Here is an 18713-nt window from a genome sequence, read left to right on the forward strand (position 1 = left end):
TTGTGGCTTCCCTCTGTGTGGTATCATTGTCAGATTCCATGTATAAAGCATTTTTGTTTGCTGTCAAATGTCTTAAAATAGTTCAAATGAATTTTGTTTGAAGTACTGTGTGGCAAAACATGGCTTGAGCACTATAAGATCCCACAAGCAACAATTAACATTAATGAACAATATGTCTGTTATTTTAGTGGTATTGGGTGAGCTAGTAATGCTGGACAAAATACAAAGAGAATCTCTCTTCAAAATAATCAAATCTTCAAATTTGCAATGTTTTTCATCCCCCATTAAGCTAAGAAAAGGATTAGATTTTTCAGGCTCTTGCTCTATTCTGCTACAGTAAATCCAATATATTTTCTGAGCCAAATGTTTTCTACAGTGACAGTACATCTGAAGCCAGGAGAAACCGTGTCTAATCAACATTATGTTAATGTCTGACAAAACTGAGTAAGATTGAATTATGTTGCAGTATTCACAACAAATACAATGTTTTTGCATGAAATTTGTTTTTTGTGATGTTTTAACAGAGGTTTTAATCTGTTTTATTCAAAATGAGCAAATTAGGAGACCAAGGAATTTTGTCCTAATATCACAAGATGTAAAACACATAAAGCACCTTCCAAGTCTCAGTCTGCACCACATAAAGCAAGGTCAAGGGCAGGAGATGCATGAGAACACCAGTGCCTGTAAGTTGCTCTCCAAGCCACACAACATCATGGCTTGGAACTGTATTGCCATTCCTTCACTGTTGCTGGGTCAGAAAGCTGAAACAGATGTCCCTACGCTATGGGGAATGCGATGGCTCAAGATAACAGGTTCTCAAGGATGCTTAGGTTGGGGAAGAAATGCTGGCCTAACCTTTAGCACCCATATCCCATGAATGAATAAAAAAAACACGCTTGGAAAGTTGTGTGTAGGCTGAGTCCTTTGTTACACCAAGACAATTGAAGTATTGAGGAAAGGAAAACACAGATTTACAAGGCTCCTACCAAAACTGGATGGATGTGACTATCCAGAATGATTAAACAGTCAGGGGTCCTTGCTCTGAAAAGAGAAAATTAAGAGGGACCTTGTGAATATATTTCTAATTCTGACAAGGGTTATTAGGCTTGATTTGCATTAGCTGTTTTCAGTTACGGTAAATCTAGAAGAAGGTATAAATAAGACATTAAGACATAGGAGCAGAAAGTAGGCCATTCAGCCCATCAAGTCTTTTCCACCATTCAATCATGGCTGATAAGTTTCTCAACCCCATTCCCCCACTTTCTCCCTGTAACTCTTGATCCCCATCAGGGATCAACAGCAAATAATTCAGAAGAAATGTTTTTATAAAAAGACTGAAATTGTAACATTCATTGCCTTATGGAATAGTTTAAACCGATATAATGATGCATTTAGTGCTCATGTGCATTAGAAGGAAATAGATGTTTATTGGAACAGGGCGGGAAGATGTAATTAAAATCGGAGGATGCTTTACTAACAAAATTACTTTTGACCAGAATTGTCATAGTGAGTAATAGTACTTCAAAGTCTGTCAGATTGTCTTTATTAATTAGATAGAGTGGCAGAAGGAGTTCTGTATCTCAGTCTGATTTTTTTAAACTGCTGCAATAATGAAATCTTTGCCATGTACTTGTAATTTAAAACTAATAATGAACCATATAAGACACTCTGATCAATTTATAGTAGGTGGGAACTGAATAATTGAAAGCTTGTAAAATAATAAAATGTTTCAGAGGTTACTAGCTGATTCATTAGCATAGATCAGTTTTCCCTAAGGTTCAGAATTACAGCTTGAGATTCCAAGCAATAAAGTAAACCCTTTGGATTATTCCATCTTGCTAGATTTTCACCTCATGGTGCCTCTTAGACCAGTGATGCATCAAGAGAGAGAGGGAAAGTAATTTCATTACACAAATGTTGATGTTTTTTCAATGCAGTCTTAAGCAAACTGCAATTAACGAGCAAGAAGAACAGTAAAGATGATGGAAAGCACATTTCGGCTGTATATTACAGTAATTGTTGAAACATTGTTTCAATCAGTGATCACAAGCCATCAGGAACCTCCTCACAATTCATAATTTATATTTTACAAAGATAATATATTATGTCTTCCAAAGTACATTTTCTATGCAAACAATATTTAAAGGGTTGAACTCCTACATTTTGAATTAAGGGAAATAGTAGCAAATTAATGATTAATTTTTTCATTGACTTGCCTCTACCCAATAGTTAAATAATGTTTTCTAACCTTTTTAATAAATAAGTTAACATGCCCATTAATATAGTGGTAGAAGATTGTCACTCAATGCATTTTGTGTTCATGTGTTAATTTCTAGCCTGCAATATTTTGGGAAATGAGCTCAGAGCACTGCTTATTTTAATTATTATCTTTTATTTTGTCACCACTCTCTTCCTGGTGTGCTTATTTGGCATGCCCTACCTCCTCAAATCAGAATAGTTTTATGTGCAACCTTAGAACTCCAAATATTAACTTTGAAGATATAATAGGTCCTCAGTGCTTGTGCCAGCACACAGACAAGATGTTAGCTTCATTATTTTATTTTATATTTAATTCTTTTTGTGTCTTTAACCCCTCTTTTGGTTTCTGAGACCCTGTCCTGTGAGCACAGTCACCACTTGATAAACTGGTGAATTGGAAAGATTTACACAGATTTTAAAGAGCAAAACATTTCAAAAAATACTCACCAAGCAGCGTTTTCCGAGACCAAAGGAACCAGAATTTTAAAAGACCAGACAAAAGTGAAGAGAAAGGGGCACTAATTGAGCAGTTATGTATATCCAGCCCAATAAAGTACAGCCCTCCTGAATACCTACTGAAGTCAAGGGGGAGCTCCATGAGAAACATCTGAGGGATTGTTTCCTTTTCACAGCACCATGACCATCAGCCAACATTGCAACATGTTTTCAAAGGGAGGCAGGTAAATTTCAAGGCACTTCAAGGAAAAAAACCAACCAAAGCAGAGGTTTGAACCCTAATGTAAGGCCCCAATATGTAGATAGTCCATTGAAGGGCAGAAACTGCCATCTTTGTATTAGCCTTGGCTTGGCTTGGCAGTGGCCCTTTTGCCTAGGGCAGAGATTCGTGGCATCAAAAATCAGTCCATTAAATATTTGTTCATGCAACACAGGGAAAGTGTTGTTGTCAGTAGTGCCGTAATTTGGATGAGTCAGGAAACTATAGTCTCATCTGTCCCCTCAAGGAAAAAAATCCAGTGGAACCTTTCAGTGTCACTCCAGCATGAATTCTTCAATTAATTTTGCAATAAAACATACCAATTATTCATCTGATTGTGGTCTGTGGGACCATGCTCCTCAATCTGCACAAAGTTACAACACTTTATTAACTATGAATTCATTAAGGCACATCCTGTGTTTGTGAAAGTCACTTTATTTACATAGCTCTTTTGTTGGGCCTTGAACTTTAACTGACTTTCTTGAAGGGTGAGCTGCAATGATACGGTGCAGTGAAATCAAATAAAAGGAAAATCCTCTCAGACAAATCTCTTGTAGCACCACTTTGACTTCAATAAACATTGAAGAAATGATTACATGCATGATTCATCCTTCATGGGTCTGCAGGCTTGTCATAAAATTTCTACAGTGTGAAAGCAGGCCATTCAACCCATACGAGTCCACGCCAACCCTCTGAATAGCATCCCACCTAGACCCACCCTGTCTTTAAATCCTGCTCACTTTGGACTGTGGGAGGAAACAGGAGCACCCAGACATGGGAAGAATGTGATTGTAGCAGTGCTAGTGCCATCTATACACACACACACACACACACACACACACACACACACACACACACACACACACACACACACACACACACACACACACACACACACACACACACACACGATACAGGTGTTTCACTCATATTCCCTTGTTACAATCAGAAGGTTAAGCAGGCCGAAATTTGATGGAACTGGATATTTTATCATTTCAAAATGAGAGAGTGTACCTGGCACTAACTTTGCAGAAGTTTTACAGCTATTGACATATTGTACAACGAGTTACTTTGCTCCCTTTGTTATGTGTACATACAGTTACATGACTCTCCTATGACATTTTAAGACTTATTGTTCAAAATTATTTTAACTTTCCATATTTGGATCCTTCCAGTTGAACATCGGATGTGAGTGTCAGTTCAGTAGCACCGCCCCTGTCCTCCTTCAATATTCTCATAATGCTGGCAGATCTTGGTCATTGGTAAAAGAAGGTTGCTACCCAGCAAGTCCTGGGGTCAAAGGCTGCGAGGGAAGCTCGAGAGAACTGAGAGAGTCAACAATTTTCTACACAGGAGATTTTGAAACATGGACAAGAGTCACAATTGTTATCCCGAGATCTGTCACATCCAGGTTTGTGTGAGAAATGTTATTTTTCAGCTAACGCAGAGAGTAAATGAAGTGAGCAGCGTTTGACAGGAAGCCAGAAAAACACATGAGAGAGACAGGAATTTATTGTTATGCTTGCATAGTTAGATGGATGGATGGGGGATTGTGTCAAGGAATCATTGGGCTCAATGGCCTGCTTTTTTGTCAAAAATTCAATGTAATTTTACATTAAAATCAACAGCCAACATAAATAAAATTTAACTGATGATCACTAATGGAGAAAGGAGCTCACTATAGCATTAAAAGTGAATAGTTGATCCCTCCTCACTGTGCTTTAAATAAAATCTTCTCTGCTAGTTAGAGTATTCTTATTTATGAACGAAATCAATGTCTTGTTCGGGTATCACTGTTTGGATAAAAATTGATGCAGTTAGTGAACGCAGGTTCCAAGAGGAATGAAAAAGATAAAATGTTTTTTTTAATGCAATCCTTGGAAATTGTCCTCTCACTTTAAAATGGAGCAGGAGATTTTTGTTAAAGAACCACTACATTGTGACATGCTGATTTTCAGCATATGGTGGGGAAATTTTACTGTAAGACTCTGTACCAAATTGAAAATGAATCAAACACCTGGTGGTCTGAAACTACCTGCAGCTCCTCTCCTGACAACACTTTGCTTTTGTAACCATTTCACCTGAGGTGAAGCTAAACTTTCAAACTTTTTAAAGTGATCTACATTTAAATGCATTTAAAAATTAATTACTTTTAATGCCAGTAACACACTGAAAGAATTTTTTTCTGAATTTTGAATTATTTTAATTCTATTCCTGCGTTTAAGTGTACATTCATGCAATTTTGGTTTCTTAGTTCAGAAAGTAGGGCAAGAAACAGAATAATACCTTTCTGTCCATGTTCACTTCATCACAAGTGGGAAGGGAGCTGTGGTGGCAACCAATTTTTATACTGTATGGTCCCAAAAATGGCAATGAGATTAATGACCAGGTAAATTGTACTGGCTTAATGATGAATATAGATCAGGTGAACTCCTTGTTGTTCTTTGAATACTGCCATGAAACATTTTATGTTTACCTGAATGTGTTGGTGGGGTAATGCATTTAAAGTCCTATTTAAAAACACAATCTGAATGCTTAAACAGAACTTGTTGAAAATGCTTCAAAACCAGGCTTGAACGGTTGTCATGCAACTAAAGAGGCAAACACTGCCTGTTTGATTGAAACTTGCAAATGACAGTTGGGAAGTGAGGTTAAAACCCCAGTCTGGTTCGAGGCCTCTGGAGGAAAAGCAACCACTCCTTTGGTTATAATCTGCTGGGAAAAAAAGACAAGCTTTGCTGCCTCTCTCTCCATCTCTGCAGTCAGCAGTGTATAAAATGTAGGAAAGCCTTGGGCAAGGTCATGTATGCAGCCTGCTGCTTAGAAGGCGCATTACCAAGGATTTACACGTGGACACCTGTTAGTCCATGTGTTATAGCATGTAAGACTGAAGGACCTGCAGAGGAATTTTCATTTTGAGCAAGAAACTAACACCTACAATGTTAATTCCTCTATCATGGAATAATATTGAACTATAAGCTCCTGATAAACCACAACAACATTCTTACTACTCCGGCAATAATTATTAAATATTTGTGACTACATTGCACTTGTTCAGCTTTTTTCACTGTTTTGTTGAATTACAGTAAGACTCGATTCCGCTGGTTTCAGGAGACCAGTGTCCACAAGAATGCACCTGCATTTGGTTTAGATGAAGTTTACATCTCTGAGCCCTGTTCCAACTATTGCAGTGGGCATGGTGACTGCATCTCAGGTGTCTGCTTCTGTGATATAGGCTATATCGGTAAGCTTGCGTCTAAAAGCTGTTTGTTTGAACTAAAGTGTGAATGTTTTGGTTTTGATGGGTGAGTCCGGAAATGGGGACCACTGTTTCAAAGTTAGGACTCACCCTTTCAGGGGAGAGATGAGAGTTTTCTTTCTCTCTGAGGATTTTATTACTTTGGAACTCTCTCCCTCAGAATATAGTGAAGGCAAACTCATTTGTTATTGTTAAAGGAGAAGTTAACAGTGGAGCAGGCTCACGTGGCCCAATAGTCTACTGCTGCTTCGAGTTTGTATGTTCGTATTTACAGCAATGATCTCACGATTTTAATCATTGCCAGATGTTAGGGATACAGCTACATGTAGGGTAGACGTTTCTGCTTGGTCAGGACAAAAATATCCAAAACAAGCAATGACATTTCTCAGAGGATGATTCTTTCCCCTGAGGAATTATTTCAGGAATGAGTGTCATCAAGAGGATTGAAAAACGTTCATGAAACCTGTAGTAATGCCAAGCATTGTAACTCATGTAAAGAATACAATCAAATTACTTCAGAGGGGAAAGTTGTTAATGAAGGTAAAACATTAAGAAATAGAATTTTAGCTGGTCTTTTCTATTAAAGCTGCCATTCCCTTTTATTATTTAGGCAATAAGTTACTTTTAATATGATCAAAATGCAATCCAAAACAATGACAGTCGCATAAAATCTAGATGTGTTTCTTTTTAAGTTTGCAGAATACAATGGCCCAAAAGTTGCAATGAATGGCATCCACATTTAGTTAATGTTTATCTTTTACATTAAATGTTGCCAATTTTTTGCACTGCAAGTTGCTGTAAGTGTGAGACCGAAGTGGCACGTCAGTGGGGCATCTGAGATTTGAGTAAACTGCAGGTCATGGAAATTTGAAGCAAATTGGTGTGAAAACTCAGCATGTCGGGCAGCATCTGAGGAGAGAAAGCAGTGTTAACATTTCAGCTCCAGTCACCCTTCTTCAAAGCTGTTCATCAGTTAACTCTGTTTTCTCTCTGCAAATGCTCCCAAACCTGCTGAGTTTTTCCAGTAATTTCTGATTTTGTTCAAACAACTTTGTACAGCCTTAATCAATCACACTGATAAAATTGTGAAATTAACAATGCATGTTCTGAACTAGGAAAAGGTAAATTAGCTGGGTGAATTGAATGTTAAATCAGATATGCCAAAAAAAAGTGAAGAGAAGACAGACTGGATTAAGGGAGAGAAAAAGACGACAACATTTTGTTTTAAAAAAGATTCTTTTCAGCAAAAGCAATTAAAACCTGATGGAATAAGACTCTACATTGAGGTTATTTTCTGTGACAGAGGTTGACTGATTGTTATGAATACTTACTATGTTGTTTGAAGGTTTATTATTGTTTGAAATATAGAAGACTTCATTTTCTGTGGTGAGTTTAGTTCTTGTCTATTGTCCAAATACCAGAGCTTCATAGTGTTCAATGCAGTTGAATTAGAATTCACATCCAGACAATGAGATGATGTTTTTCATGAAACTAATAGCACAGCACTTTTTCTCAGACAGCAACCTTTTGCTTGCCATGTTAAATTGTGCATCTGACCTCATCTGAGACTGCTTTGCCTATTATTCAGATATATATGTGGCTGATAAGGTTAAGCTTTGAATCATACTTTACTTACTGTAACAAGATGTTTGAGATGCAGGATTCCAGTGCACAGGGTAGTAGTCCAAAACAAGAATACCAAATTGGGAAAGAGGTGTACTCTCAAGCTGCTCCTTTCAACATTGAGCAAAGTATAAGATAAGGTACCCCTGTGTTTTCGTCATTTTATGCTTGCTCCTAGAATGAATGTCACGTTCTATGTATTCTACTAAGGTGTGCAATTTAAAAAGATGTGAAATGCCTCATCATGTGAAATTTACAGGAAACAACTGAGGAGCCACATTGCAGATTAAAATGTGTTCTTTTCTGGGCGATCACTGATCAAAAGTTGGATTTGGGGTGAAAATTGTAGATTTTGTTTCTTTTTAAGATATGCACTTCACTGTCTGAGCCAGAACCTATTGTTCATCCCTAATTTTCGTTGAGAAGGTGGTATTAAGCTACCTTATTGAACTGTTGCAGTGCATTTCATGTAGGTAGACTTATAACGCTGTTAGGGAATGAGGTCCAGGACTTTGACCAGTGACAGTGAAGATGCAGCAATGTATTTTCATGTCAGGATGATGTGGCTTGGAAGGGAAGCTGCAGGTGGTAGTGTTCCCATGTATTTGCTATCCTTGGCCTTCTAGATGAAGGATGTTGGGAGCTTGGAAAGTGCTAAGGTTTAAGGGGCCTGGATGGATTTCTGCAGTGTATCTTGTCGATGGTACACACTGCTGCCACTGAGCGTTGGTATTGGTGGGAATGAATATTTCTGAATTTAGTGCCAATCAAGTGAGCTGCTTTGTTGCGGCTGGTTTTGAGCGTCTTGAGTGTTGTTGGAGCTGCACGCTTCCAGGCAAGTGGGGTGTATTGCATCACACCTCTGACTGGTGCCTGTAGATGTTGAACAGGCTTTGAAGAGTTAGGAGGTGAGTTATTCAACACTGGATTGCCAACCATTCTCAAGCTGAATGAAAATCCTACCCAGTGATTGAATATGATCAGTGTCTTTCAGTGTTAGCATGTTGTCAATCGCCAGGAAGGTAATGGCCAGAACACTAACATGTAAAGGCTTGTTAATGAACTGTGTGCTGCAATGTTAGTTAAGTTAGGTGAATGATTATTAAAACTCTGTACATTTCTCTTTTAAGATGAATACCTCCAGCTCATTAATTTAAAATAAAAGGAGCTTTATGACACTGTTCTGATGGTACTTCCACCTTTACTGAATTTTACAAGAATCTCAAAATAATCAACTCAACAACCAGGACTTAGTATGTCCCCTTCAATGCACTGGGTACATTTACTAGTTTTAATTAATCACACAACAGGACAAATTTCTGCAGAGTATTTTAAATTCTCATTTTGTGCAGACATAGTGGAGGAGAAAAAGAATCCATGAGTTATAAATTGTAACCTCACCTTGATTTTAAGTGTGTGTGTTTTAGCAGTACGTATTTCCCAAACCAGTTCAATTCTTTCTTTTCCTTTGTGTTTCTGTTTCCAACTTAGTTAGTAGAAATGATACCCAACTTTAATTAAAAATGTTTAATACAGAAACCTGTTTCTACTGATGATGCATGGCTCCATTCTCTTGTAGTTGAAGAGGGAACTTGTGTGCCGAACACATCAAACCCCAGTGAAATGACTGATCGCTTTGAGGATAAGCTCAACCCTCTCTGGTTCAAGGTTACAGGAGGACAGACTGGCATAGGCTGCGGGATACTGAATGATGGGAAATCCCTCTACTTCAATGGCCCTGGGGGAAGAGAGGCCAGAACTGTCAGTCTTGACACAACAAACATCAGGTTAAAAGCAACATTTGACATTTGTTGCAGAACAATTTCACATTAAGAGTTCTTGGTTAGCATTTTGTGAGTACACTGTATTTCATGAAAATACTGTATGAATATAATTGTTTATCCATTATTTTAAAAAGCTCAACCATATTTTTGTCTCATAAAGCAGTCTACAGATTGTCTGCAAATCCAAATTGAGTTAGTTGAACCTCTGAATGTACTCAGTTCTGGTCAATTCAGATAAGCAGTTATCACTTCTGTTGTATTTGATACGAGCGCAGCCACGGCTGACATTGCTTCTCAGTCTAGTTACCATCAGGAAATACTAATCCAAACAAATTTGAAGTTCTAAATGTGAAATTTAGACTTGGAAGGACTTGCCCTTATGATATTCAAACCTAATTAAAAATCCAATATGTTGGGTATCCCATTTTTAAAATGACACTGGTAATAAGTTTACATCTACTAATGAATGATTGGTATCATTTCACAGAGAATTGACAGGTCTGTTAGTTGCAGAAGTTTTATCATCCAATGGCATGTTAAGACAGGTTAGCCAGAAACATGGCATACACATAAGAATAGAAGGTCTTGTGATGTGGGGGTAGTGTTCCAAGCTGTGGACAAGCCAGCCTGGGTTCAAGCCCCAAATGCCACAGAAGTGTCATAACAAGTTCAAACAAGTTTTTTTTTCAAAAATGGTACTTATATCTGGAATGAAGATTCTGCTAGTCTGTTCTAGCATGTGCTCGAATACCCATTTCAGAAGAACATTACAGTACAGCTTCCCAGTGTGATTTTATCTTGTTCCCACCATCATCACTACTTCCTCTCCCAGAAATGTTCTCACACAGTGCTGAGTTCTGGATACCTTGTACTAAGGGCTGACAATGCTCAAGTTCATTTCTGAGCCGCAGCAGCTTTCCTGCTGCATTACCTAACAATCTGTACAAGTAGAGAAAGGCCCATCAGCCACAGGCAGTGCCTTTCCCACCTGCTCAGGTCCAGGTGGGGAAACAGCAGGGACATTACTCAGGAAATTTTAACTGATCACTGTCCCAGTTTTTGCTGAGCTGGTATGATGATAATCCACACCCCACTCCACCCCCTCAATGCACATGGTCATGATTTCTAGAATGTAATTTCACAGCTTGTTATGGTTGAATTAGGTTATCAAATTATTATTGCCAATTCTGTCATATTTGACTTTATGATTTGCCCATAATATAGTCAGTTAGTCTGTTTGTTGTTTTAAGTTTTTTTTTGCCAATAAGTCACTTGGTAGTGCCTTCCTCCAATTAACATTATAATCTTTGTCTCGCGTATAGGTTGGTTCAATTTTACATCCGAATTGGAAGCAAAACCCTTGGGTCATCTTGCAGCAAACCAAGAGCTAGAAATGAAGGTGATTGGAGTCTGAAGTATTTGTTAAAATCTGATCCTTTCAATTTTGTTTAATTGCATGTTTATTTTATTGTTACTGCTATAATGGACAGAGTCCGCATTGTCATCACTCTTGTTTGCATGTATAGTCCAAAAATATTAAATTGAACTTCCATTTATTTAAGAAAGGTTGGAGGGAGAAGCCTAAAAGCTGTGAGTCTGACATCAGTGGTGGCTTAGTTGTTGGAGGGGATTCCATGAAATAAGATTTACATACATTTGGAGAAGCAGTGTCTGACTGGGGATAGTCAGCATGGCTTTGTGCACGGGAAATCATATCTCACAAACTTGATTGCATTTAAGGATATATGGACTTTACTAAAACCTTTCACAATGTTCCACATGATAGACTAATTAGTAAAGTTGGATCACATGGGATTCGGGCAGAGCTTGCCAATTAGATACAAAATTGGATTGATAGTAGGAGAGAAAGGGTGGTGGTAGAGGGGTTTTTTTGGACTCGAGGCCTATGACCAGCATTGTTCCACAGGAATTGGTGCGGGGTCCTTTTTTGTTTGTAATTCATGTAAATGATTTGGATGAGAGTTTATGAGAGATGGTCTGTAAGTTTGCAGATGACACCAAAATTAGAGGAATAATCAACATTGAAGAAACTTATTTCAGATTACGAAGGGATTGTGATCGTTCGTGCCAAAAGACTGAGGAGTGGCAGGTGGAGTTTAATTTGGATAAATATAAGGTATCACATTTTGGTAAAACAAGCAAAGGCAGGACTTATACAATTAATGGTAGCGTCCTAGGGAGTGTTGTCCAACAGGGAGACCTTGGGGTTCAGGTACATAGTTCTTTGAAAGTTGCGTCAAAGGTAGACAGGGTGGTTAAGAAGGCATTTAGCATGCTTGCCTTCATTGCTCAGGCATTTGAGTACAGGAGTTGGAATGTCATGGCGAGTTTGTACAGGACGTTGCTAAGGCCACTTTTAGAATACTGTTGTCCTGCTGTAGGAAGGATATTATTAAACTGGAGAATGGTAAAGAAAAGATTTACCAGGATATTGCCAGGACTGGAGATTTTGACTTATGAGGACAGGCTGGGACCTTTTTCCCCTGGAGGGTAGGAGGTTGAGAGGTGACCTTACAGAGGTTTATAAAATCATGAGAGGCATAGGTAAAGGTAAATAGCAAAGGTCTTTTCCTTAGAGTAGGGGAGTTCAAAACTAGGGGCATGTTTTTAAGGTGAGATTTAAAGCGGACCTGAGCAGCAACTTTTTCACTCGGAGAATGATCTGTATATGGAATGAAGTGCCAGAGGAAGTGGTGGATGCAGGTACAGTTGCAACATTTAATGGATATTTGGATAGATACATGAATAGGAAAGGTTTAGAGGGACTGGGGCCAAATGCAGGCAAGTGGGACTAGTTCAGTTTAGGAAACTTTGTCTGCATGGACAAGTTGGACTGAAGGGCCTGTTTCCATGCTGTATGATGTACATTTGGCATACCAAACTCTTTATTCCTTTATTCTTAATGGGATGAGGGCATCGCCAAACAGGCAGCATTTATTGCCAATTCCTAATTGCTTGGAGGGCAGTTCAGAGTCAACCACATTGCTGTGGGTCTGGAGCCACAGGTAAGCCAGACCAGGGGAGGATGGCAGTTTCCTTCCCTAAAGAACCAGATGGGTTTTTCCAACAATCGTCAATGGATTCATGGTCATCATTAGATTCTTAATTCCAGATATCCTACTGAGTTCAAATCAGCCAAGGTAGGATTTGAAGCCTGGTCCCCAGAATGTTATCTGGATCTCTGGATTAACAGTCCAGTGATAATACCACTTGGCCATTTGCCTACCCTACACCCAATTGACGAAGATCCAAAATTAAGTCTTGGTCTGCATTGTATTTGCTCACATGGCTGGACTGCTTTAATTCAATGCCATCCACCCTACATCAGTGAAGAGAAAAATAAGCTAATATGCTCACTCTTAATGGTTATCCAGTGACGAGCTTTGGAATGGGCATACACCATAGGCGTTATTGATGATTGGATTAACTTAGCTGTGAGCCACTCATGGCTGAATATGTTGCCAATATTCACTGTCACATTTTATCTCAGAAGTACAGCCATCTAAATTGTGGCATCAAAATATTGATTATTAAGTCCAAATAGCTGCAATAAAGCTGGTTTGTCAGCAAACTAAAAGAGCTGACAAACCAACAAAATCACTTATTTTCCTTCCAAATTTTTTTTCCTGTCACATTGTTTGCAGAGTGGTTCAGTAACATAGTATTCAAATTAATAAACACAGAAATGTCAAACTTTCCAGTAGTATTATCAAACTGTTGTGCAAATTGTTCTTTTAGACGTAAAGTTCATCCACAGGTGCCATGTTTGCAGGTCTCTTGCTATGTGCCAAACCCAGTTCCTGAAGTTTAGGGGGATAGTAGGAACTGCAGATGCTGGAGAATCTGAGATAACAAGGTGTAGAGCTGGATGAACACAGCAGGCCAAGCAGCATCAGAGGAGCAGGAAGGCTGATGTTTCAGATTGAAACATTTTCTGAAGAAGGGTCTCAACCAAAACGTCAGGTTTCCTACTCCTCTAATGCTGCTTGGCCTGTTGTGTTCATCCTGAAGCTTAGGCTTTCTTTAGTTGATATGTTTGTTTGCTAGATGGATTTTCAAGATTGTACTGTTTACATGTGTTCAGTTGAGATGTGTTCATTGACGTCCTTTTAATGTTATTTTAAATGTATCATCTTTGATATGTTAGGTTTTCTCTTTTATCCAACTGCTGTTTTCCACTTTTTGGGATCAATAAGGAAGGACCAAAAACACACAAACTATGCTGCTACCCAGATTCCTTTCCTTCCCCTCTGTGGCCAGATTCATTCGATCCAGTTTAAGAACTGTGCAGAATCTTCAGGCCCAGCATATTTTTGGGTCGGACATTATATTCCATATTGCTGGTTGATTCAAACTCTGTATTCATAAAATCAAAATGAATCAGAGATGAGGATGTAGAGCTGTTAGGAAACCAATGACTGACAAACTGCTGAAGCAGTAAGAAATCATGATTGTAGCATTAGGCATGGCTGAGGAGATTAATTAAAGAAAGGGGAGCCAATGAAATTGCTACAGTCTTAACCATTATATTTAGATCTCCATTAAATTAATGATTCACAAGTAGAATAAGATTCATAATGTAGGAATTTTTAAAAATCGCAACATTTTTAAAAATAAAATCAAACAAAACATTTATTTATTCAAAATGCTTTCATCCATGTCCATCCATGCTTTTGTGAGAATTCAAATTTTGAATTCTTGTAGATTCACAGAGTCCGTACTCTCCACTGAAGCAAGTCAACAAGCTAACAAGTTATGGTTCTCAACGTGAATTTGTGCTTACAATTTTGCAGAAAATGCTTTTGTGATTGAAAGCAACATTGGTCATTCCAAGGGTACACTAGGACCTGCTATTTGTAAAGTCTTCCCCTCCCCCATTCCTGTGTAGCAATCAAAATTTCTCCAGGGTGAAAGCTTTGGACATTATTATGTTTCGGAGCAGATAAAATAACCAAATCTGTTTTTCAATAGAATAGCAAAAGCAACATAAAGCATGAACCCATCAACCTTTAACTGAGTCAACTCTGAAAATAATAACAGTGCAGAGTATGTGTTAGCTGATCTCTCATAGAAACAAAGTTAAGAGGTTAGTTAAACAGGTTTTGTCATTAATATTAACTGATGGCACCAGCTACACTTTTATCCAAAATGTCTGCATTTCTGTAATTCTCTTGAGCGTCCCTCCATTTTAATTCTTGACAGCTGTGTCTTCAGCTACCTCTCGAGCTAAGCTCTGAAATTCTCTTAAATCTCTCCACCTTCCTTTTCTCTGATTCTTTAAAATTCTGAACAAAATTTCACCTTGATATTGGACCAGGAATATAAACTCTGTGCCTAAAACAGCAGGTCAGAGGCTAGGTATCGTGCAGTGAGTATCTCACCTCCTGTCTTCCCAAAGCCTGACTACCGTGTGCAAGGCACAAGTCAAGAGAGTGGTTGAATAATCTGCACTTGCCTGGATGCTACTCCAGTGACATTCAAGAAGCTCAGCATCATCCAGGACAAAATAGTTTACTTGAATGACACCCCACTCTTTTATATTCACTCCTTTCTTCACTGGCACGCAGTTACAGCAGTGTATACCATCAACAGGATGCACTGCAGTAACTCACTCAGACTCCTTCAGTAGTATCTTCCAAAGTTGAAACTTCCACAGCCTAAATGGACAAAGGCAGCTGATACATAGGAACATCAATACCTGCAAGTTCCCGTCCAAGCCCCACACTGCTCATGGGTGGCATATTGCGATCACAGTCAGATCAGCCATGATTTTATCAAATGGTGGAGTATTCTCAAACAGCTGAATTGCCTACTCTTGTTCCTGCTTCCTATGTTCCTGAATTCTGAATTTACATATACTGCTTTAAGCATAAGTTTTTTTATTTCACTCAGTACTGATACAAAAATACCTGGTGCAAAAAAAACACAGATTATAGTAACAATTTCTTGAGTTGAAATATATTTCTTCATTGTTTTAGCTGTAAAAACCACAGGTGACCAGTAAAGATCAAAAAAACCTTCTCCATAATGCACACAGAGACCAACATTTTTGTTGTGTATGCAGTAGACAGAGAAATTATGTCTTTATCTAGTCCCTGCTTTGTTTCTTTCAAGTACATAACAAAACAGTTGATTTGCTAATATTAATGCTTCTGGGATGATCTCTTACCATCTTCTTCATAAAGCTCTTTCAGCAGTTCACCAAGTCTACTTAAAACGGAGTAACCTTTAACTCTGAGAGCTCTGCCAATGGAGGTATGTCAGTGTAAAGCAAAATGCAAGGGTCAACTGTAATCCACTGTCTTTCTTCAAATCTAGGAATTGTGGTGCAGTACACCAATGACAATGGAATAACCTGGCAAGTTTTGCGTGAACTGGACTACATGTCTTTTCTGCAACCTCAAATAATAACAATTGAACTATTCCCAGAAGCCAAAACCACATCTACAGCATTTCGCTGGTGGCAGCCACAACACGGTAAGCTTTAAAACTGCAATTCAGAATCAGACATAAGAATATTAAGTAACAGACTCTTCATTGATAGTTCTAGCCAAATAATTACTATCTAATTTAAATGTCTAATTTTATGATATATTCTAATGAAAGCTGTGCACTAACAAGATGCCATAGAAGGCAATTTGGAGGCAAATGCAATTACAAGGTTAGACAACTACAGAAACAACATTATAAAACTATAGATGAGATAAAACAACGCAACATCATAAAGAAAAGCCTCAAAAATATACTTGGAAGTAACTACTGAAAAGTAATGAACATAAATATCATTATTGACAAAAATCATGAACTTCAGATGTTTATTTTAATTATGCTTAAAATCATGCATCCACCCTTTAACAATATAAATAAAAGTTATTTTATCACAGCATCAAAGAGCCGTTGTCTTTATGAAAACGTCTTTGTTAGAAAATCTTTCTCTTTAATAGGGTGTGGGGTAACAAAACATGCTTCTTTACCATTTTCATGTCATGTGCAAGTAACAGATGATTAAAACTACCCTTCACAGTTTTAAGTAAATGAGAAAAAAAAATTCCTTTTCTGCTACATCAGCGTTCATACTAACAGGGGCTTGAAAGGCTTATCTCTGACTTTCACATTCAAAGCATATGTTTAATCTTAGATCAGATTTGGTTTGTTGATTTCAATTGCAAATTGCCTCATTGATTTAATCAGTAGCATGTCCTTCTTCCGTGAAAAATTGTTTTTCTCTATTGTGAGATGTTATAGCAATTAAAAAATGGCAGCTGCAAACAATACATGTTTGTAGAAATCATTCGTAGATTGTTGTTTGCAACCCTTAAATCATACCAACTTATTGATAAGAAATTACTTTACGGTTTAAATTATTGCAGGAAAGTCTTATGTTTGGAAAGTTGCACAATTAATTTATTGACTTTATTTGTGAAGGAAACCATCTTAGAGCTTCATGAAGATTTACTTTTTGGCAATAAGGGAATTAGATCTCTTCTGTGCATTAGGGATAACACACATATGCTAACCTACAGTAATTTGGTGCATCAGTAGTAATGGAGGATAACTCAACTATTTCAGTTGACACATAAACATGGGTTCATCAACAAGTTTATTTTCCTGGACGTGTCACAGGAGATGGATCCCAGGATCCTGTACTACACGCAATGGATTTGCTATAAACAGCAAAGGTACCTTTGTCAGGAAGCATTGAGTAAGGAAGCTTCATCCCACGAATGAAGCCACAGATCATGCACCATCCCCTAGGACCAGAATGGCCTAAATAGTAACAACAGCCAAACTACAAAGTAGTTGATGTAAGAACTTGATGTTTTTGTCACGTGCCCCTCCAGGTAGTGGAAATTTAGCAAGAATGGTGCACTTTTAGACTGTATCACAGTATCATGGTTATTAAATTAAGTGTTACGTTGCACAGGAACACAAGCAGTGAATGTTGAAAAATCTCAATGTGGAAATCAGAGTACCTGTCAATTTCAGCTCACCACTTGCTCTGAAGGACTTCCATGTTGCTTAGGTACAAATGGCATCTCAGGACATGATCCAGGGCACCAACCACATACAGCCCTCATCCACTGACATTGGCATTAAGCATTTACTCACCACTCATGACCATTATGGGACTTCTGCAATACACCTGCAGGTCACGAAGGAAGCACAAGTTCATATTGCACAGTGCTCCAGCCACAAACATTCAAAGGCTGCATTAGGGACACTTTGCACACAGGCAGCATCTCACGAATTAGACCAAGCTGCACCTCAGGACTGCACGCTTGCTTTAACAATTGTTCACTCAGCATCCAGCTGCATGCACGCACCATCCACGTCTTGCCTTGCTGCACCAATTAGTGTAGTCACACACAACCAAACAGCTTGCCTTTCTGGCTAGCAGTCTTCAGTTGAGGAGGTGGACATCTTGCCATTGATCGTGTGAAACTTAAATCTCAGTCTACTCCCTACAAACTGCTGCCCTAATCTCATAATTATCTGATGTGTTTACCATTTGATGGCAGCTGTCAAAGTGGCTGTCTCTGATTCTGGACCTTTAAACGTCAGTACACAGCAACTGACTGTTATGAATAGGGGACATGGTTCTTCTTCCTTTGACAGCTCTGTACGACAAAGGAACTGTCAGATGGAAGTACGACTCTGCATTTCTGAGGGAGCTCTGAGTGGAATCTCGTCTTAGAAATGTGGAACTCTTCTCTTACAAAAAAGAAGGGCATGAGGAGCAATCTGTGTTAGATTGCCACACCTCAGAAGATATGACCCATTACTTTACTGCAGATAGTGATAAGTTCTTCTGTAATCCTGGAGTCACATCACTGATGTAAACAACAGGCATTGCAGTTACTGCAACCTGAATTTAATTATGTTGTACCCGTCATTCTGCATTTAACCATTGTGTACAGCAATATGGAAGTAGCTGTATTATTACAAATCAATTGACTATAGGAATCAGAAATTAGTGTTGCACACATTATTATATGGACTCTTGACACTCAGCATATTTCTCACCATTTAAAATTGGTCCAAGCATCTGTTA

General features: G+C 38.3%; 1 protein-coding gene across 1 annotated transcript in view; it reads left to right on the plus strand.

Annotated features, from left to right (window-relative positions):
• Positions 1-18713, plus strand: part of reln (reelin) — a 363171-nt gene that overhangs the window by 252882 nt on the left and 91576 nt on the right. The window contains exons 29-33 of the mRNA XM_048553828.2: positions 4150-4385; positions 6061-6218; positions 9436-9643; positions 10963-11039; positions 15980-16138. Coding sequence (XP_048409785.2) covers positions 4150-4385; positions 6061-6218; positions 9436-9643; positions 10963-11039; positions 15980-16138 — 838 coding nt within the window. The remainder of the gene's footprint in view (positions 1-4149; positions 4386-6060; positions 6219-9435; positions 9644-10962; positions 11040-15979; positions 16139-18713) is intronic.

Source organism: Stegostoma tigrinum, chromosome 25 (genome assembly GCF_030684315.1).
Source record: "Stegostoma tigrinum isolate sSteTig4 chromosome 25, sSteTig4.hap1, whole genome shotgun sequence".
NCBI lineage: Eukaryota > Metazoa > Chordata > Chondrichthyes > Orectolobiformes > Stegostomatidae > Stegostoma > Stegostoma tigrinum.